The sequence below is a fragment of the Tursiops truncatus genome, chromosome 11, assembly GCF_011762595.2.
Source record: "Tursiops truncatus isolate mTurTru1 chromosome 11, mTurTru1.mat.Y, whole genome shotgun sequence".
In the NCBI taxonomy this organism is placed as follows: Eukaryota; Metazoa; Chordata; class Mammalia; order Artiodactyla; family Delphinidae; genus Tursiops; species Tursiops truncatus.
In genome coordinates, this window is record NC_047044.1 from 5591414 (window position 1) to 5614312 (window position 22899).

Here is a 22899-nt window from a genome sequence, read left to right on the forward strand (position 1 = left end):
TCCTTCTCTCCCTCCCTTCTGTCTTCCTTCCATCTTTCCTTCCTTCAGTGGTATCCTCAGTTATCCTTATATTGGATCATCTTTGTCTATCCTTGATGGTAATCATCTTCTCTCAAAATGCCATACTTTTTTTTTTTTTTTTTTTTGTGGTACGCGGGCCCCTCACTGTTGTGGCCTCTCCCGTTGCGGAGCACAGGCTCCGGACGTGCAGGCTCAGCAGCCATGGCTAACGGGCCTAGCCACTCCGCGGCATGTGGGATCTTCCCGTACCGGGGCACGAACTTGTGTCCCCTGCATCAGCAGGCGGACTCTCAACCACTGCGCCACCAGGGAAGCCCAAAATGCCATAATACTTTTGTCCTTTTCCTCCGCCTTCATTGGGAATCTTTCAAGCCATTGTTTTTTTTTTTTTCTTTTTTTTTTTTGACCACACCTTACGGCTTACAGGATCTTAATTCCCCGACCAGAGATGGAACCCAGGGCCCTGGCAGTGAGAGTGCTGAGTCCTAACCACGGGACTGCCAGGGAATTCCCAAGCCATTCCTTTACTATTAATTTTAATTTCAGCCTTGTCTTTTATTCTTGCTGTTTCTAATTTGTTATTAGTTCCTGTAATGATGCTGTTTTTGTTTTCTGTTTTCTTAGCTTTGAAATATCCTTCTACTCTCTTTCATTGTTTTTTTTTCTTTCATTGTTTTATCATCTTGTCTTCAAGCTTTTCTTTTAATGAATTTATATTCTTATTTAGTTCCTTTTTATAGTATGAAAGCTTTGCTGGTTTTATATATATATATATATATATATATATATATATATATATATTTTTTTTTTTTTTTGTATCCTGTTCTCCTACAGATTGGGTTCTTTGTCTTTTGCTTGATGTTCGTTTCTTTCTTTCTTTTTCTATAGTGTGTTTGCATAGTTGTAAAACCATTTCTTTTCATCCTGCTTGTGCTTAGGTTGAGATCCACTCATATTATGGAGGTAGCTGTACAGTTTTTCACTGTACAGCTGTACAGTTCCCCATTAGCTATATATATGCACAGATAATGCGCTGCCCAGGGATGGGCATTGGATTGCTCCCTGTTTTGTGCTCATCCAAACAATGCCACCGTAAGTGGTTGGCTCCGTATCTTCTGGTGCATGCCTGCTAAGGTGTCTCTGAATTACACCCAGCATTCCTTGCTAGGTTGTAGGGAGCATGCCCCTCAGCTTTCATTGGCAGTATCCAGTTATTTTTCAGAATACCAATTCACACTCCCATTGGGAGCATATGAGAATTCCTGTTGTCCAGTGTACCCACCAGCTCTTGATATCATTAGAGTTGTCCATTTTTACCAGTCTGATGCGGATTAAATGGCATTTCAGCTATAATTTAAATTTTGTTTCTCTTTTTACTGATGTGTCAGATAGCTCCTTACATTTTACAACCTTTCTTTAGAACATTTTTGGTAAAAATGTATCCATTTTTAACAAATATTTATTGAGTGCCTACCGCATGCCGAATTGTGCTTCATTTTAGATAATTATTAGCGAACAAAACAGGGCACAATCTTGGCTCTCATGGAGATTGCATGACCTTACATCAGGGAGAGAGATGTTAAACAAATACACGTCCGTAACTACCATTTTCCTAGAGTGGTATGACAGAAAAGGACGGGGTATTATAAGAGAGAATAACAAGGGGAGCCTCGTTTAGACTGGGGGCCAGGGGAACATTTATAAGACGCAAGTGTTTAAATGTGGGAAATGGGTGCACCTTTCGCTCGTCCATCCCTAACATGACGGCTGCCGTGTATCATCTCCAAAGTGTGATGCAGATACACACTAGTTCTTGTGGGGAAAGTTTTGTGACATGTTGTTAAATGAAAAAAGCATTTGTCGAAACTGTAAGTGTAGTATGGTCCCATTTTTGTAAAATTATAATATATGTTTATGTGATCATGTTGGAGTTTTTGGAACACCATATAAAAACCTGTGGGTAGTGAGACTTCCGATATCTTTATGTCCTTTTTTATACTTTGCTGAATTGCTTGCATTTTTTTTGTTTGTTTCATTATAAACAGTAATGATGAAAATTCCTAAAAAGTTTTACATGTCGCAAAGACATTACTTCTGGGGACTTCCCTGGCGGCCCAGTGGTAAAGACTTCACCTTCCAATGCAAAGCGTGCAGGTTCGATCAGATCCCTCGATCCCTGGTCAGGGAGCTAAGATCCCACATGCCTCCGGGGCCAAAAAAACCAAAACATGAAACAGAAGCAATATTGTAACAAATTCAATAAAGTCTTGAAAAAAAAAAACCCAGAAAAACAAAAACATTACTTTTGTTTCATTCCTGCTTTTCTTCTAAGAGCTCTGGATTATGTCAAAACACTCTCCTGAAAAAAACCTGATTGGAGACTAAATGCCATTAAGATATTAAAAGCAGGTTTCATTAATCCAATAAATATACTGAGACCAGACTCCATGTCTGGCTTTGGCTTCCCTCCACTAGAGGCTTCCCCCAGGCAGCCCACCTCCCCGAGAGAGAGATGGGCACGTTTAGCCACATATTGGGTTAATTTTATGCAACTTTCTAAGAAGCTTAGGCCCTGTAAGTCTCTAGATTCTTTTCAAGATTTCCCCTTAGATTTCCGATATTCCTGTGCACCTTCAGGAAGTCTTAGTGAATGTGCTTCTTATTCCTTTAGTGGGGAGAGACACTTGTCCATATATTTCCATGCTCCAGCAGCTTTTTTTTTTTTTTTTTTTTTTTTTTTTTTTTTTGCGGTATGTGGGCTTCTCATTGTTGTGGCCTCTCCCGATGCGGAGCACAGGCTCCGGACGCGCAGGCTCAGCGGCCATGGCTCACGGGCCCAGCCGCTCCGCGGCATGTGGGATCTTCCCGGACCGGGGCACGAACCCGCGTCCCCTGCATCGGCAGGCGGACCCTCAACCACTGCGCCACCAGGGAAGCCCTCCAGCAGCTTTTTAAACGTCCCCTTTTACACCAAGTTGGTGTTTCTTTTGTTTATCTTCGTATCCCAGTTAGCAGGAAAAAAGTGAATTCGGACAACGTGGAGAGGGTTGGAAATATCGAAGAATATTGTTATTACTCAGTAATAAACAGCAGGAAAACCTTTGGAAATAAAACGAATCTTCATAGCATTTTTATGAGTCATACAAAAATCAGTGGTTAACCTACTTTACTGCATTTTAGAAGTCCCATAAGCAAAGCTGATTCACCCTGGTTCTTTGTAATTCCCCCCCGCCAAAAAAAAGGATAATTAAAGAAATGTCCAATGTGTACGATGTTTATGAAATCCTAACGATTTCCCTTACAGTCAAAGCTACTTCTCTTTTTAATAAAATGTCACCAGCTTTTTGTTTGATTGACCTGACTTAATCAGGAGCAGCCTAGCATGGGCTCACAGTAGGGATGGGTTGAAAGTATATTAAGAAAGATGTATCAAACTGGCAGATCCACCAAGTATTTTTAGCTCTGAAATTTGAGTTAGAGCTATTGTATGTGCTGTTTTTCCCTGAGAAACTTGTCTGCCTTGTCAGTTGAGTAGCTGTGACTGGGGATACTGTTTTGTAGTGAGCTCATCAATTAAACATTTGAAGTTCAGTACATGCCATAGTAACCTTTTTGATCAGTTTTGGAAAGGAAAATGTGAAGAGGTTTTGGTGAAAATAAAGTGGTTGAGCAGCTCTGTGCCGCTGATTTCTGTGAATGCTGTAATTTTAATTCACCACAGCTTTCAAAGTCCTATGAAAAGGTTGAGAAGGCCCTGAGTGCAGGGGACCTGTCCAAACGTGGATACGTATCTTTGAATTACCTAAAGGTTGTCCTCGACACCTTTGTATACCGATTACCAAGAAGAATTTTCATCCAGTTAATGAAAAGGTAAGAGTCCCGTTGTTTCCTTGACATTTTTTTTCCCCAAACGTCAACTGTGAGGATCGGGAACAGCTTTATTTATTTTTTATGAATGTTTTAGACTTTTTTACTATTGAAAATTTTAAACACATGCAGAAGTAAAGAGAATAATGAATCCACGAATGCTCCCACTACCCGTCTGCAACTTCCCACTCACTCATGGTCAATCATTTCATTGCTATCCCTGCCCATTTTTCCTCAACCTCAGATTTTTTTTTTTTTTCCTATGGTACGCGGGCCCCTCACCGTTGTGGCCTCTCCCGCTGCGGAGCACAGGCTCCAGACGCACAGGCTCAGCGGCCATGGCTCACGGGCCCAGCCGCTCCGCGGCATGTGGGATCTTCCCGGACCGGGGCACGAACCCGTGTCCCCTGCATCGGCAGGCGGACTCTTAACCACTGCGCCACCAGGGAAGCCCAACCTCAGATATTTTTGAAGCAAATACCAGACATCATTATTTCATTGAAAAGATCTATGTCTCTCGATAAGAACTCTTTTTAGAAACATGGTGAAAATACTGTTTCACACCTAATAGAATTATCAATAATATTAATAAATATCCAGTCAGAGTTCAAATTTAACTGATTGTCTCACATTTTCTTTTATAACTTATTTGAGTCGAGATCCAAATCAAATCTGTACATTGCAGTTGATTGATTTGCCACAATTCTTCTTTAATCTGCAGGGTCTCTCTCCATTTGTTAATTTTCCCCCCTTAAGATGCATTTGTAGAAAAAGTCTGGATTGTTTGTTATGTAGAGTTTCTTACAATCTGAATCTGACTGATTGCAACCCACGGTGACATGTAACGTGCTCTCCTGTCTCCCTCCCCGCCAGCCCCTGCCCCTGAATTGATACATGCACAGATCCAGGTTCAATTTGGGGGGCAAGAACACTTCATAGGTGGTAGCAAGCATGTATGGACTGCCTGTCTTTCTTCTTGTGATGTTAGCAGCCCTTGTTGATCACCCCTATATCCATCAGTTCACTAGGGATTGTAAGGTGGTGACGCTCTGTGTCTACTGTTGCTCCTTTATTAGTTGGAGTACTTCTGTAATGCAAACTTCCCCTTTCCAACCATTTGGTAACAATGAGACACAGTTAGTGTAGAAAAGGTAGGATCTCCTTGGTTCTTTCCCTTCACTTACTATTTTTCAAAATAATGAATTGGTTTCCTAGCATCCTCCAGAAGTGAGCAATGAGTGACTTTTCTTAAATGTTATTAAGAGCTCATGAACGTTAACGTATTTGATGCCTTTCAATTCATTACAGTTATTATTCTCCTTGATACTCAATTTGTTCTGTCTTGGCCATTGGGAGGCTTTTTGTGTTGGCTCCAGAGTCCTGCTGGTGTGACCCTAGTAGTCTTTGATAACATTTCTTGGTATAACGAAATGCTCTAGGCTCTTCTGGTACATCTCTTGCCTCAGACCTGGAATCAGCCATTTCTCCAAGGACTCCTGTTTACTTTTATTTGGAAATGGTATATATAGACCGAACTTTGGGTGAGGAATACTGTCTTTAATTTACCTGGTTTTCTGTCCAGGTAACTCAGAGAACCTTTTCTCAGGGGACATGGGATTGAGGCTGATAGAAAGATTGTCCTGTGAAACTCTGAATAGTTGGAGGACACCTTGGGGTTACCTGGAAAGGAGGGGCATTAGAGAACGAGAAGGAAAAAGTAGGACTGAGCTAGACCAGCTGGACCCATTTCCCATAGCACTTCCTTCCCTTCTCAGCACCCTGTGTGTCCAGAGAGAGTCGCCTGTGTGTTACCACCATGGCTTCTAGAGCAAAGGGCATAAATATTTCCATGGCTCAGAAAACAGCTCTGTTTTCCTGCCTGTACATAGTGAAAACTTTTAGGAATTACTTTCTTGGATAGCTAAGAGTTGTATAGCCATTTCTTTTTGTTTCATTTTCAAAATGACACAAGTAATAATGTAGTAGCAGTAATAGAAATCAAAAACAAAAAAGTCACCATCCACCTTACATAGCCAATGACTGTTTCCATTTTTCCACATTCTCTTCCACTTTGTATCCACATACATATGTAATCTTTACATATTTGTAATCAAAATGCACCTACAGTTTTATATCACGCTTTTTAAATGGGAATATGCATATTATACCATTCTTCACATTGGCTTCATAGTCTTCAAAATTATAATTTTATGGATGCCTACTGATGCTGGCCATTGTGGGAGGTGCTAAGAATGCAGAAATAAATAACAAAGAGTTCCTGGCCAGAGTGGCTGCCAGGGTATGATGGCTGTGAAGACTGATGGGCACATAGAAGACTGAGTGTATTAGGAGGCTGAGGGCGGCCGGAGATGTGGTGGTATTCACGTGTTCTAGCCAGGGATCCAGGGATTTCTGAGTCATGACCTTTGTCATGTCACCCACCCAGAACTCCCAGTGGAACAGGGCGCAAGAGGCAACATCAGGGTGAATCCCAAGTGCTAATATAAGGAATTATAAATCTGGTATGCCTCTTGGTGCACATATCTGGAAGTGACACTTCGTCATATCTTCCTGGCCAACTGTCCCCTTTGTAATTATATCACTACCCTTTTATCCCTCTGGCTTTTATAGTCTATCTTATCTGCTATTAAAATACCCATAACACTTTTCTTTTGATTAGTATTTGTCAGGTATCTCTTTTCCCAACCTCTCGTTTTCACTCTTTTATTGTCATGGTTTCAGTGTATTTCTTGTAAAATACCATATATCTGTATTTTTAAAATTCCAAAATGAACATCTTTACCTTTGTAATGGGCCAGTTCAGTCTGTTTCCGTTTGTTGTGATAGATGGATTTGGATCGTCCCCACCACTTTACTTTGTACTCTCTATGATTTACTTGGTTCTTTCTTGTTTCTCCGTCATGTTTGGTTCGGCTGAGTTTTTCTTATCACTCTTTTTTTTCCTCCACTGCCTTGAGACTTAAATATTTTATTTCTATTCTTATATTGATTATCCTTAAAATGTTAACATGTGTTCTAAACTTGTAAAGCCTAAAGCTAATCAGTGTTTCCATTGTCCTGGGTAAAACAAGCACTTTCAGCCCACATGTTACCATTGGCTAGTGCGGTTTTTTTTTTTTTTCCGTGTTGGGTCTTCGTCTCTAGTTGCAGCACACGGGCTCAGTAGTTGTGGTGCATGGGCTTAGTTGCTCTGCGGCCTGTGGGACCTTCCCAGACGAGGGATCGAACCTATGTCCCCTGCATTGGCAGGCGGATTCTTAACCACTGCGCCACCAGGGAAGTCCCTCTCCCATTGCTTTTATTTATTTAATTTATTAATTTTTAAAAATTTATTTATTTGTTTAAATTTTTGGCTGCCTTGGGTCTTTGTTGTGTGGGCTTTTCTCTAGTTGTGGCGAGCGGGGGCTACTCTTCATTGCGGTGCACAGGCTTCTCATTGGGTGGCTTCTCTTGTTGCAGAGCATGGGCTCTAGGTGCGTGGGCTTCAGTAGTTGTAGCACGCGAGCTCAGTAGTTGTGGCTCACGGGCCTAGTTGCTCCGCAGTATGTGGGATCCTCCCAGACCAGGGCTCGAACCCGTGTCCCCTGCATTAGCAGGCAAATTCTCAACCACTGCGCCACCAGGGAAGCCCCAACTCTGTAAGACTTTGAAACCCTTCTCTGGTGAAAAATTCATTGTTTCAAAGAAGGCTAATACTCAAAACAGGACCAATAAAAACTGTGTATTCATCCATTTATCCACTCAGCAAATATTTTTTGTGCTCCCGTTACATGCTAGGAAATATTGAGTCCTTAGGGATACAAAGCCTGACCGCAAGAGCTGGGTCTAGTTGGAAGGATAGAAGACATAAAATTTACTGCAATATAAATGCCAGGGGGTGAGAACACGTGTGTCAAGATTGTTAAGAATGGAGTGACTAGTCATCATTAGCTGTTTAATTAAGGACTAATCCAGGCCTGCTGACCCGTCCTCCCACGTCCCACCCTAGAATGTATGGGTTCATAACCAACTGTAGCCCGTGACAGGAACATTTTCTTAGTTCCAGAATAGTCTGTTTACTTACTTAGTTGTACTGCAAAGGGAGGCTTATTCATGACTCTGCTTGAAACATTAGCTCCGGTCCCACTTTCATGTTTATTTTAGAAAGCAGCATTCGGATGCTTTTGGTACATAGCAATATCTCCCAAGTTAGTTATTTACTGAGCACATCCAATAACTGAATCTCTAGTAACTAACCAGGAGTGCGATGAATTACTTTGCCTCAGACTCATACGTGAGCGAGTACCAAAGCGGAGCTGCTCGGCCTCAGTGTCTACCTTGCGAAGTCCGCCGAGCGAGGGGCAGTCTGCGCTGCGGGGCAGGGCTCTGGGGAGGGTCCCAGGGCCTGGAGGTGGACCTATGGGTCCGGGGTTTGCTCTCTGCTCTGGAGGCTGCAGCGCCGCACCTCTGTCCATCTAGAATGCCACTGCACAGTGTGGATTCCAAGGTTTGGGGTCCTGCTTTCGTGGCGGATACACTTTAGTTGGTACACCAGCTGTCATTAGCCTTTATGCCTGTATGACCTGTTCTCTCAGGATGGACAGGAATTGTGCCACTGACTGTGTGCCGGGCACTGTCTTCAGTGATTTTCTCGTATTCGCTCACCGGCCTCTCAGCACCTCTGTGAGGTGGACACTGTCATCATCTTCATTCAGTTCTTTCACTTCATCCTCATTTGCTGAGGAAAGGAACGTGGGGGCGCGTGCCCGGCCTGAGGCTCCCAGCTAGTGAGTGATGGGGCCAGGATTCGAACCGGCTGCTCCAGAGCGGGCGCGTTCCGCCCTGCGCTGAGCCACCTGCTAGCACGTCGGGTGGGCCACCTCTTTAAGATAAACGAAGGCTTCCGTGTGTTCATGCCCCTCAGCTTGTATTAGTATATTGAAGAAGTAATTTAATTAAAAATAGTGAAAGCTTCATCTCCGCTAATGGAGGACTGTAATAACGCTTACCGTGCCAAATATGTCACTGATGTACCGCTCGGCAGACAGACTGACGGACACACCTGAGAAGGTGGGGGATTGAGTGCCTGCCCCACGCCGGACCCGGCCATGGGCACTTAGGTCGAGCTCATAGATGAACGAGGTGAAGTCCCTGCTGACAGTGAGCTTACCCTCTGGGGCATCACACGAGAGCCACGGCCATCAGATACTTGAGAGCTGCAGAGGGCGTGGTTTCCGACTGACATGCCCGCTCCAACCCCTCTGACCATTTACCTGGGTCTTGGCCACGTTCTGGGACCTGGAAGGAGAAGGAGAGCAGAGGGAGAGAGCCAGGAGTGGGCAGGGATGGCATGTTGCCTAGCCACAGAGGGCAGCCCTGGGAAGCAGGTCCCCCTGATGTAGAGAGGAGCGCAGAGCTGTTAGAAGATGCTTTAGAGCCACTCCAAGAAGCTGTGTGTGCTGCCTCCGCACACTGGCATCCTCCCTCCACGCGGGCCCATCACCCTGGTCACTGCCATTTACATCAGCTGTGGCTCATTTTCCTGCGCCCGGAAACAATCTGTACTCTGCCTGTTCACGTACTCTTATTCTCGGTGTTATTATTTGCAGCTCACATGACTTTATACATAGAAAGTCCACAAGAATCTTCCAAAAAATATTAGAAGTAATAATAGAATTGAGAAGGTCATTGGATACAAGGTCATTATGCAAAGATCAATAATATTGCTATAACCTGCAGTAAGCAATTAGAAAAAGAAGTTTTAAAATATCATTTCTAAAAATATTTTAAAAAACCAAATACCTAGAAATATATCTAACGAAAAACATGCAAAATTCTCTACATTGACGGCTAGAAAGATTGCTTATACAAACAGCCATCCTTTACAAACTTTCAGAAGGCATAGCAGGAGCACTTCTCAGCTAATTCTCTGAGGTCAATATTATCCTGATACCGAAGCCAGACAAAGAGATCACAGGAAAAGAAAATCACAGATCAATATCCTTTGTGAATATAGTTGCAAAAATTCTCAAAAAAGTATTAGCAAAGTGAATCCAGCAACATGTAAAAAGGATTAAATGCCACGACCATGTGAGATTTATCCCAAGACTGCAAGGTTTGTTTAACTTCCAAAAGATCAATTAATGTAATACAAAATATTAATAGAAACAAGGACAAAGCTGCATGATCATAGATGCAGAAACAAATATTTGAAAAATTCAACACTCATTCAGGATAACAATTTTCAACCAACTAGGAATAGAAAAGAAATTCCCTAACCTGATAAAGGGCACTTATGATAAACCCAAAGCTAACGGCATAGTTAATGGTAAAAGACTAAATACTTTCCTCCTGAGATCAGGAAAAACACAATGATATCAGCTCTAGCTACTTCTTTTCAACATTATACTGAAGTTCTAGACAGTGTAATCAGGAAAGAAAAGAAATAAAATGCATACAGATTGGGAAGAAAGAAGTAAATAAAACAGTCTTTATTCACAGACAACGTGATATTGTAATAGAAAATTCTAAGGAACGAACACACACACACAAACTGCTAGAACTAATAAATGAACTCATCAGGGTCACAGGATACAAGATCAATATACAAAAATCAGTTATATTTCTATAAATTAGCAATGAACAATCTGAAAATGAACTTCAGAAAGCAATTCCATTCACAATAGCATAAAAAGAATAAATTACCTAGGAGTCAATTTAAGAGAAGAAGTGCCAGGCTTGTATACTGAAAATTATAAAAAACTGTTGAAAGGAAAAGAAGACGTAAATAAGTGAAGAGGCATTCCATATTCATGGATTGGAAGAATCGATAGTATTAAGGTGGAAATTCTCTCCAGATTGATCTGTAGATTCAATGCAAACCCCATCAAAATCCCAGCTGGCTTTTTCCCAGAAATTGAAAAGCTGATCTTAAAAATTCATTTGGAAATGCAAAGGTGGCAGAATAGCCAAAACAATTTTGGACAAGAAGAAGGAAGTTAGAGTACTTAAACTTCCAGACTTTGAATCTTAGGATAAAGCGACAGTAATAAAGACAGTGTGGTACTGGCATAGGATAGACTTAGTGGTTGACAGAACATAATTGTGAGTATGGAAATAAACACTTCCGTTTATGGTCAATTAATTTTCAGCCAATTCAGTAGGAGAAAGGATAATCTTTTCAACAAATGGTGCTGAGACAATTGGATATCCATATGCAAAAAGATGAATTTAGACATTTTCTTTACATCATGTACAAAAGTTAACTGAAAATGGACAATAGACCTAAATGTAAGAGCTAAAACGGTAAAAGTCTTAGAAGAAGACATATGTGTAAATCTTTGTGACCTCGTGTTAGGCAAATATTTCTTAGATGTAACACTAAAAGCATGATCCATAAAAGAACAAAATCTGTAAATTGGACTAATCAGAATTTAAAACCTTTGTGCTTCAGAAGATGCCATTAATGGCAGGCTGAGAGAAAATATATGTAAATTATATATCTGGTAAAGGACTTGTATCTAGAATATATGAGAACCCTTAGGACTCAATAAGAAGACAACCTGATTTTTTAAATGGGCAAGAGATTTTAATAGACATTTCACCAAAGAATGTATAGAAGTGGCCAAATAGCACATGAAAAGATGCTCAATGTCATTAGTCATCAGGGAAATGCAAATCAAAACCACAATGAGATATATCACTTCACACCCCTAGGATGTCTACTATCAGAAAGACAGACGGCAATACGTGTTGGCGAGATTGTGGAGATGGAACTCATACACTGCAGGTGGGGATGGAAAATGGTGCAACTGCTGTGGAAAACAACATAGTAGTTTCTTAAAAATTTCAGTGGAAATTTACCACATGACCCAGCAGTTCCACTCCTAGGTATCTGTGCAAGAGAAATAGAAACAGGTGTCCACACAAAGGCTTGTGTGCAAGAGTCCATAGTAACATTCTTCATAATTTCTAAACTGGAAACAATCAAGATGGTCATCAGCTTATGACAAGGTAAACAAAATGTGCTCTGTCATACAGTGGAATAGTAATATCAGGAATAAAGAGGAACAAAATGCCGATCCACGCAGTACATGGATGGACCTCAAAACCATTACAGTAGGTGATAGAAGCCAGACGGAAGGTGCATACAAGGCATATACCGTATGATTCTGTTTACATGAAATATCCAGAAAAAAGCGAATGCAGAGAGTTAGAAAGTAGATTCGTTGCCTTAGGATAGAGATGGAGATGGAGAGTGAGTACAAATGGGCACAAGGTTTCTTCGGGGTGATGAAAATATTCTGGAATTAGATAGTGGTGATCGTTGATAAATTTACTGAAAATTATAAATATTGGTTGTCAATGATTCCCATTTGGACATTAAACAATTGTCACTCCCAAAGCAAAAAGTGCCCTGCACATATCCTCTAAATTACTTAATTTTCTCCAAGAGGACCTTATATCCTTTTCAGATCTTGGACCCCAAAGTCACAGTTGACATTTATACACGGCTTTATTACTTCACAAGTCTTTGGTCACACTGGTATTCACAATATCTCCCTATGAAGAGGTAGGGTTCTTTATTTCCCCTGCTTTTCCAGTAAACAGTTTCTCTCAGTTTTTTTTTTTTAATTAATTTATTTATTTATTTATTTTGGGCTGTGTTGGGTCCTCGTTTCTGTGCGAGGGCTTTCTCTAGTTGTGGTGAGCGGGGACCAGTCTTCATCGCGGTGTGTAGGCCTCTCACTATCGCGGCCTCTCTTGTTCCGGAGCACAGGCTCCAGATGCGCAGGCTCAGTAGTTGTGGCTCACGGGCCCAGTCGCTCCGCGGCATGTGGGATCTTCCCAGACCAGGGCTCGAACCCGTGTTCCCTGCATTGGCAGGCAGATTCTCAACCACTGCGCCACCAGGGAAGCCCAGTTTCTCTCGGTTTTGATATTCAATTTACTTATTGGTAATTTTTTATTCTGGGGGAAGAAATTTGCCTCGCGGTATTTTGCTCATAATGTTTTCTTTATGCAGCACGGCTGAAATTTTTTCTCACTAAGTAACTGTACATTTATGTAAGTGATGAGGTTGGTGGTAGTGAAAACGAGCATGGTTAATATTCTTAGTGAATCGGCTAGTTGTAATTGAATTTCCAGGAAGTTCTGTGCCCCATGAGGCTGAGCCGCGGGGCCCTCAGGTGGGTTGGGGTGCCCTGCGAATGTGCCAGCATTCAGCCTGCCCTGGGCAAAGGGTCAGCCTCCTTCCTCCTGCCGTGTCCTGGCAGAGAACCTTGTAGGACCTCCTGCCCTGGGCAAAGGGTCAGCCTCCTTCCTCCTGCCGTGTCCTGGCAGAGAACCTTGTAGGACCTCCTGCCCTGGGCAAAGGGTCAGCCTCCTTCCTCTCTTCAGCCTGTCTCCTGCCGTGTCCTGGCAGAGAACCTTGTAGGACCTCCTGCCCTGGGCAAAGGGTCAGCCTCCTTCCTCTCTTCAGACCGTCTCCTGCCGTGTCCTGGCAGAGAACCTTGTAGGACCTGCGCTTGCAAAGTTCTAGATTCCCTTCCCCCACCGCTCTTGGCACGTGGGTTATACAGTAATGACCATCCGTTGAGGTATTCGTGTTTCAAGTCATAATTCTATCTGGCCCAAACTCATGCTTTATTAAGTGCTGCTAAATACACGTAATGCTCTTGCTTCCTTTTTTCTCTTTTTAAAAAATTCCCTTATATATTCTCATGCTCAGAAACCTGATGGACATATAACGGGGAAGAATTGCGACATATTCTAAATTGCATGGTTGTAAAAATAAGTGATTCAGAATTCAAAGAACTAGTGCAAACGCTTGACCCTGGGTGCACCGGATGGGTCAACGTCAGCACGTTTATTGAACTGCTTGAAGAGAACCCTAAGGTGAGTTTTACAACAACTTCACGTTCGCTTTTCTGTTTACGGCAGGCAACTTAAGTGTTCTTCGTGAAATAAGAGATGCAGGTGAAACATGGTTTAAATAAATGGGTGAGCACATTTTTCAGCTGCGTTAATGTTTAAGTAAGAGTTGCGTTTAAAAGTTGCTTAACTTTGAGTTTTTAAATCTCATTGAAGGATGCTCTTTGACATTTCTGAAAACTTTCCCTTGAGTGACAGCACTTTATATGCCGATGTGACTCCTTTTCCCAGCATTGCAAAGGCACTGCTCTTGCAATCATGTCTTGCAGTAGAAACAAAAACAAACACTGCTTATTGCCTCTAGTGACAAACACTTACTTTTAGTATTTGTTTCTTTTGGCTGAAAAGTTGATGGTTTTATTATTAAAAATACTTCTATAACTTTAATAGCTATTAACATTTTAAGAACTTTAAAAAATCAGATTAGTTTCAGATAATGCGTGCAGTAAGCCCTAACAGAGTCTCGTTGAAATGTTTGTTAAAGACTTTCTTTGCCAGGTACAGATTAGGTTTTGGTTTCAATATTATGGCTTCCTGGGCTTCCCTGGTGGCGCAGTGGTTGAGGGTCCGCCTGCCGATGCAGGGGACACGGGTTCGTGCCCCGGTCCGGGAAGATCCCACATGCCGTGGAGCGGCTGGGCCCGTGGGACATGGCCGCCGAGCCTGCGCGTCTGGAGCCTGTGCTCCGCAACGGGAGAGGTCACAACAGTGAGGGGCCCGCGTACCGAAAAAAAAAAAAAAAAAAAAAAATTATGGCTTCCTGAATGCCCACCTTGTGCACATCCTAAACCATGTCACTCAATCCTTCTTGAACTCTGATTCAAAAGTGAGTCCCAGAGCTCTTCTACCCACAAAAATGAAGAGCTGCAACTTTTCCAGAATTCTGCTGTGGGACAGACCCTGTGTTAGCTTTTGTAAATCATCACCTCTGACTGTCACAGCAGCCCTGCACATAGGCACCTTTTTTTCTTTAAAAACAGAAATACAGACATGTGAGCAGACTGCTCTCCATGTGGCCAGCAGCGTGGGCTCTGCCTACTCTTAAGTCAGATGCTGTCAGCCTCCAGGCTGCAAACCCTCTAATGGCGTTGGGACCCGCAGGATAAAGCAGAACTTCCCCACGTAGCTGATGAGGTGCCACGTGGTCCAGCCCTGCCACCTCTCACGGGGTCTCCTCACCGCCGCACCGCTCGGGTCCTCAGGCTCCCCAGGTTCCCGCCACCATCCTCGGCAGTGCAGCTCCTGCCAGGATCCCCTTCCTGCTCCCTGGTCCAGGGCCCATTCTCCAGGGACCCTCCCTGACCCCTCTGATGAAGCCTGTCTTGCAGTCATCAACCTCACACACCTGTGCCAGTCACAGGGTCACGTTTCTGTCACGATGTTGTCGTGCCTCCAGGAAGGCGGAGGCCTTTCTGGTTTTACTGCCCATTGTACCCACAGGCATAGCCCAGTGCCAGCAGCACTCACAAAGCAGTTTGTTGAGTGTATGTTAATATAAACAAGTGAATTAGAAACGTTAGAACGCAGAGATATGCAAATAGAAGAAACTTAAGATCACTGCTAATTCTAACATTGAGGAATTGTGTTACATTGTTACTCACTCTTACACTTTGTTGCGTATTCTTCCAAACCTTTATACCTACACAGGCATATGATTTTTTGCAGCTTTCTTGAGGTATAATTGATATATAAAAACTGCACATATGTAATGTATATAATTTGATGAACTGGATATATGTATACTTTCATATATAGTATCTATTTTATTTTAAAATGAGACCATATAATTAGTGACTTTTTAGTTTGTCATTGATTAACGTATTGTTAACCTTAGTGTCAGTAAAAATTCTGCTATGTAATATTAAAAGATGCAGCGTATTCCCTGCTCTTATAATCTGGGTGTTCATTTTTCTTCCTTTTATAAATTTTGCTGCAAGGAATATTGTATTGCCTCCTTTTTTAAATCATCCTATGATAATTTCTTTAGTATAAATTTCCAGAAATGGAATAAAAATTTTATATATTTTTTTAATGTTTTATTTTAAAAGTTGAATATATGTATGAAGTACAAAATGCAAAAGATGCAGAAGGGAATACAGTGGAAGTGAGTTTTCCCTCTACCTCTGTCCCCAGCCACTCCCCAGAGACAGTCACTGTTACTCTAGAGGCTGTAGATTATCAAATTGTCTGATGTTATCCATTTTCAACACTAGCAGTTTGCTTCCTTTTTTATTTCTGCCATTCTGATAGGCAAAAATGTCATCTCATTATTCTTTCACTTTGCATTTATTTGATTTCTAGGTGATGGATTTTTTCATGTTTCCTGTACTTCTTAAAAATAAGCACAAGTTAAATGTTATTACCCCATTGCCAGATGGGGATTGGGGGTGGGGAGCAAGCTCACTTCTCAAGGTCTAAAGCTATTGGCTAATAATCAGGGACAAAGCTGCCAATCCCAAGTCCACCTGCCTCCAAAGCTCCTACTGCCTTTATGAGTGATTTGTCTTTATATATTTTCTCTTTCCCAATTAGCTAAGCACAACATCCTCCTGTAAAGACACCAAGGCACCTCTCTTCCTGGCTTGGGATTCGGTAAGTAACGCTTTCCCATGTGGCCCCAAGATGCTACCACCCCAGGTTACAAACGTGCAGCTTGGTAAATATGTTTGTTTTTTCTGTTAGGTGGAAGAAATTGTTCATGACTCCATTTCCAGGAATCTACACGTTTTCTATAATATGCTGCGGTCACATGACCTTGGAGACACAGGGCTCATTGGGCGAAATAACGTCAAGAAAATCATGCACGTTTTCTGCCCATTTTTAACAACCGAGCATTTAGTAAAGTAAGTTTTCTGGTAACGAAATTAATTCATGCCGTGTTTTCCATAAAGTCTGTTTTACAGTTTTAAACCTTTTTCTACGTTTTTTTTTTGCCATGTTAGTAGGTAGTGCTGATAATAGCTCCTATGTATTGAGTCTGTACTGAGCGTCGGGCGTTGGTTGAAAGTCTGGCATATATGCTGTCATGTAGTCCTCACCACAGGCGTGTAGGGCAGCTATGACAATTCCTTTCGTGGATAAGGAAATGGAGGCCTGGAGACGTCAAGCACCTCCTTGGTGTCACACAGCTAGTCAGTGGAGCCTGGGTTCTCCTCTGGTCTGCGTGACTCCTATGCTCTTAATCGTTATGCCATTTAACCTCCCAGGGCGTCTGGCTCTGATCAGCCAGCCCATAAATGGTAACTTGAATTATACTTTTCTTTCGTTTTAGTTTAAAACTTAATTTGTGGTGGATGAGCTGAAGCTTGGGGGCAGGGGTGGGGGGACAGGGATATCAGAGAAAGAAGAGAACGGTGTCCTGAAGGTCCCAGGGGTCCCCTGCCTGGTGTCCCTTTCAGCCTCCACACGGAGGGGCTCACCCGTTGGGGCATTCCCTCTCTGCAGATGACCTTGACAACCTGCAGGCCGAGCCGGCGCTCTGCAGGGGATGACGCCTCCGACATGCCGCCTGCCACCCACTTGCTGCTGTCCCAGGACTCAGAGCTGCACGGCCTCAGGGACGGGGGCCGGTGTTTCCCAGCGTGTGGGCAGTGATCTGGGAGATCACTGTGGGTGGAAATCCAGTGGAATCACAGCGATTCTCTCATTCCTTCCAACTGGAACGTTAAAAATCTTATTTATTGTTTTTCTTTACATTACATTGACTTAAAGTGACCTGAAACATAGTTGATAAAGATAAAGATTGCTCTGGCTCCGGTGAGGGGAGCAGACATAATGGGGAGAGAGGGAAAGAAGGGGCTTGAAAGGAGGGGGCGGCAGAGGACTGCAGGGGGCGACTGCTTTGGGATAGGTCTGGGCAGTAGAAGGACAGACCTGGTGACTCTGGACCGGGAGGCTGATGGCAGAGGGGGGAAAGGAGTCTGCAATGATGCCAGGGGCTGCTGGCCAGTGAGAGAACACAGAAGGAGTCAGCCAGTCGGGGTGAAAACACGGGAAAATCTCCAGGAGGCGTGGGGCTCAGAGAGGAGTCTGGGCCGTGATGAGACTCCAGCATCCTCACACCAACGGTTGGTTCATTCGTTCAGCAAGCATTTGTCCGGGGTGGATGGGGGACTATCTGAGGTGAGAGGGCTGCAGGTGGGACCTGGCAGAGCACCACCAGACAACCAGGGCCCTGGCTGGTCCAGCAGCAAAGGAGGCCGAGAAGGTTGGGGCAAGGGGACAGCAAGGGCGGTGCCGGGGGCTAACGGGGCAGGAGGAGGCCAGCCAGGTCCCACGTCGCACGGGAAGCAGGTGGGCTGAGCAGGGGCCAGGGCTGGGAGGGGCGGGTGGACCCCCCAGCAGGTGCCAGGGGTGCTTGTGGAGTGGAGGATGCAGTGCTGAGAAAGGGTTCACCTGCTTCACAGACAGGCTTTGTGCTTGTCTGTGGGCTGGGAGGAGAAGTTAGTGGAAAGCCAGAGGCTGGAGAGAAAAGGTGTTGATAGATGGAGCCAGGCCAGGAAGAGGGGCGGGCATGGGCGCTAACCTAGGAGTCCCGCCCTCCGGACTTCTGTTTCCTCGGTGCAGGGGGAGGGGAGATCATCAGCTGAGGGGAAGATTGGAGAAGGAATAGGAACCCTGGGAAACTGCAACTTCCAAGGGGCAAGAGAGGGGAACCTCTTGGGGGGGGGTCTCTGTTTACTTGTCCATAAAAAGGAAGGTGTCGCCCAGACTTTGGGCATTCATGTTCTACCTGAGTACATTTTATTTTCTTTATATCAACTCCTCTTTTTCTGAAGTATATTAATTTTTTTAAAGGCTTTTCTTACCACCATACATGTAAAAACATCCTCACTTGCTATAAAGAGGTTACACTAAGACTGCATTTCATGAAAAAAATATGATTAAATCCTAATGAGATGCCTCTATCTGCCAAGGACTCTGAGCCTGAGACTTGCCGTCACTTTAAAATATAGGTTAATAAGTAGAAGGAAATACGAACTGCGTTAGATATCACTTGAAGTAAAAGAATTGTTTGCAAACACGTTAAAAGACAGAGCAGGGAGGTAGAGAAACTGGTCCTCCCATGTGTGCCTTGTGGGCGTGTAAATGATAAAGCCCCTTCGGAAATCAGCTGGATGTAGCAAGAACCGCCAGCCCCCCACCCCCACCGCCGGAGCTACCCTTTATCTCTGCAGTTCTCCTACGAACACACACCATGAGCTCACGTGGAGGTTCAGGGTGTGTTTGGACGGCCAGGGGCGTGCATTGGGGTGGGGTGGGAAGGAAGCGAGGATGAGCCCCAGCTTCCGGCTTGAGCATCTGGGTACTCAGGATTGTCACCTGAGCTGGGGGAGTTTCAGGGCTCACAATCAGAAGTTCCATTTTGGACATGTTAACCTGGAGAGGAGATTGGTGACACCCCACCACCCAGAGTGACAGGTCACTCTATTCACCTCCTTCTCCACCTCCCCTCCACCCCACCTCCCAGGTACTCTCTACGTGTCACCCGGCTCCATTTTTCATGGCTCTTGTCATTTGTTGATGTTTATTACCTGTGCCACCCACCAAGGATGTAAAGCACAGGGACTTTGTCTCTTCACTCCCAAAGTCCCGGTACCTAGCAGTGGAACCGTACCCGGCTCATGGACAGGGCATCTTAAGTGTCAAGCGACGGAATGAATGAATGAATGAATGAGTGAACTTAAGTGAGTTGGTTGCGCAGGCAATTGGATATTTGAGATGGAAGCCCCCGTATTCTCTTCTCCATTACGTAGCCAGTCTTTGTCTAAACTGCAAAGACGATCACGTTAGAACCCTGCTTGAAGCATTTGGGTGTCCTCTTGCCATTAGGGAAATACCAGATGCTTTAACAGAGCGTGGCTTCCCAGCCCGCCAGGATCCTCAAACCTCTCCAGAGAGGCTTCCTGGTGGCTCAGTGGTTAAGAATCCGCCTGCCAATGCAGGGGACACGGGTTCGAGACCTGGTCCGGGAAGATCCCACATGCCGCGGAGCAACTAAAGCCGTGTGCCACAACTGCTGAAGCCCGCATGCATAGAGCCCGTGCTCTGCAACAAGAGAAGCCACCGCAATGAGAAGCGAACGCACCGCAACGAAGAGTAGCCCCCACTCGCCGCAACTAGAGAAAGCTCGCATGCAGCAACGAAGACCCAACGCAGCCAAAAGTAAATAAATAAAATTAATTAATTAATTAAAAAAAAGAAAAAAGCCTCCCCAGAGCTCGGGCTCTGCAGCCAGACTGCCTGGGTTCAAACCCCAGCTCGGCCCGCGCTAGCTGTGAACTCGGGCAAGTTCTGAGCCTCTTCCCTCCTGCAAATGTTAGAGAGTTGTGGTCAGGATCAAATGAGGTAATAGGCATGAAGCCTCTCAGCCAGTCTCAAGCCCGTGGGAAGCTCTCGTGTGCGGCGGCTGTTCCTGCAGGTCCCAGCTCAGCTGGGCTGACTGGCTTCCTATTTCCTGAGAACACCAGGCTCTCTGTTGCCTCTGGGCTTTTCGGTGATCTGTTCCCTCGGTTCAGAATGAGCGTTTTCCCAGCCTCTTGCAGCTCCATGAGGCGGGCATTGCTTTGGTTTTCTCACAGTTGTGGCTATAATACGTAACACAGTGCTCATCACAGAGTATTACTGAAGCAATTATAACAGTTGCTGGTACTTACTGAGCAAAGCGTAGTTTGGAGCTCATGCTCTGCCCGCTGGCTACATGCATGTCATCATGATATTGTGCTCCTGGTATCCCAGCTGTGGTTTATTGAGCACAGATACATGCAGCAGGCCAGCCCAGTGCTAACAGCTTTACGTGGATCCTCTTATGGAATTTTTACAGTACAGTAATCCTCTGAGGTGGGGACTTTCATTATGTGCATTTTATAGACAAGGAGACTGAAGCATAGAAAGGGTCACGTGCCCCAGGTCAGAGCTTCTCGACCCTTTGATGCTCCTAAAAGTTATCGAGGACCTCACAGGGTTTCCGTTGTATGAAGTGTGTCTACCAGTACTTACTGTATGAGAAGCGAAAGCTGAGGCATTTAACCTGTCATTGCAGAAGATGAGAGTGCACTTACTACCTGTGTTCCCCTGTAGGCTCAGGAAAAACTTCGGGATTTCAAAATAAGGATTTATTGGATAATAAAGAGGTTGCAGAAATTAGAGCAGGGATAAACAACACGAGCTCATAAGGAGCTAGTAAAGTGCTGTAAAGAAGCTGATCTGATAAAGACGCAGGCCTCCTAGAGCAGACTTGAGGACACGGGGAGGGGGAAGGGTAAGCCGGGACGAGGCGAGAGAGTGGCATGGACACATACACACTACCAAGCGTAAGGTAGATAGCTAGTGGGAAGCAGCCGCATAGCACAGGGAGATCAGCTTGGTGCTTTGTGACCACCTGGAGGGGTGGGATAGGGAGGGTGGGGGGGAGGGAGATGCAGGAGGGAGGAGATATGGGAACATATGTATAACTGATTCACTTTGTTATAAAGCAGAAACTGACACACCATTGTAAAGCAACTATACTCCAATAAAGATGTAAAAAAAAAAAAAAAAAAGCTGAGCTGAGCTCTGAAAGCGCACTCCAGCTCCTCATGGAAGCCCTACACGCTTCTGCAGCTTCAGACCATGTTAGTGAGCACAGCCCACACGAGCACACACTCCACCAGCGGTCGGAGCAAGGAATGATCACATGCCTTGCAGCCTCTGGAAGGTCCGCTGTACACGCACCAGAGACTCGGGGTGGAAGAGACAAATGACAGCGTGTATTCATGTGAAAAGAGTCGTGGCCTCACTGTGCCGGGGAAGTGTCCGCGGACCAGACCTCGTGAATCGCACCTTCAGTCATGGAGCCGATATCCAGACCCCGGGAGGCAGAATCCAGGGCTCACGCCCACACCTACTGTGCTCTAAGCCTTGTGCATTTTAACGGATCTGTGGAATTTTTTCTTGGGTCTCAGCCTTTACCAAGTTTGCAACAATGAGCACGTACAACGTTTATGATTAGAAAAATATTAACAAACAAAATGTTGGAAAAGAAAAAGATCCTGCCATATTAGTGGTTTCCTATGTTTTTCTCAAATATTTGCATATCCCCAAATTCCAATAAAGTACTTCCATAATTCCATACCAAATTTCTCACGAAATTTTTTCTTTATTTTACATTTATTATATCTTTATTGCAGTATTCTTACAGACAATAAACTACTCATATTTAAATAATACAATTTGAGGAAATCCATCATGTGTATATATCTCTGTGAACCCATCACACGCTGTCAATCCAGATACCGAACTTTTTCATTCCCCCTGAAGCTTTCTTGTGCCCTTTTGCATTTCATCTCTTCCACCCACCTAGCACCATGTCACTACAGATGACTTTGCATCTTCTAGGATCTTCTATAAATGGAAGGCTACAAGATGTTCTCTTTTTTTGTTAGGCCTTATTCACCAAGCGTAATGATTTTGTGGTTCACTCACGTTGTTGTGTGGTTCTTGGTCGTTGCCGAGTAGAATTCTGTTTCATGGCCTTACCCCACTTTGTGGATCCATTCACCTGTTGATGGACATTTGGTTTGTTTCCAGTTTTTGCTATTACAGATAAAGCCACATGTATTACACGTCTCTGTGTAGACGTACGTTTTTATTCTTTCGGCTAAGCGCCTAGGGCTGGAACAGCTGGTTCCTCTGGTGAGTGGCTATTCAGTTGCCAAAGCGTCTTCCAAAGTGGCTGCAGCATTTTGCATCCCACCAGCAGTGGGGGAGGGTCATAGTGACCCTCAACCTTTGTGGCACTTGGTAGGGTCAGTCTTCTTTTCGCCATTCTAATGGGTGTGTTCTAATTAGTTTTGAAATTCAGACTCTGCAATAAGTTTCAGGATATTGCTTCAGGAAGAATCCTTTACAAGAAACTTTTGGCATGCCTAGGAATTAATGGCCCACCCACTGTCTCTCCAGTTCCTGTTCCAAAGGATCAGCTGTTAAATGAACATCTTCAAAAAGGGGAGCGGCAGCAGCCAGATCTTTCTGAGACGTAAAATAAAGCAAAATGAAAGCGTTCATTAAAACCACTGTGCTGGGCTTCCCTGGTGGCGC

The 22899-nt window shown here is 44.2% G+C and overlaps 1 protein-coding gene across 1 annotated transcript in view; it reads left to right on the forward strand.

The window, feature by feature from the left end:
- Positions 1–22899, forward strand: part of EFCAB6 (EF-hand calcium binding domain 6) — a 227974-nt gene that overhangs the window by 85772 nt on the left and 119303 nt on the right. Inside the window, 7 exon segments of the mRNA XM_073789209.1 lie at positions 3743–3891; positions 8484–8571; positions 13619–13637; positions 13640–13785; positions 16354–16413; positions 16504–16664; positions 22664–22837. Coding sequence (XP_073645310.1) covers positions 3743–3891; positions 8484–8571; positions 13619–13637; positions 13640–13785; positions 16354–16413; positions 16504–16664; positions 22664–22837 — 797 coding nt within the window.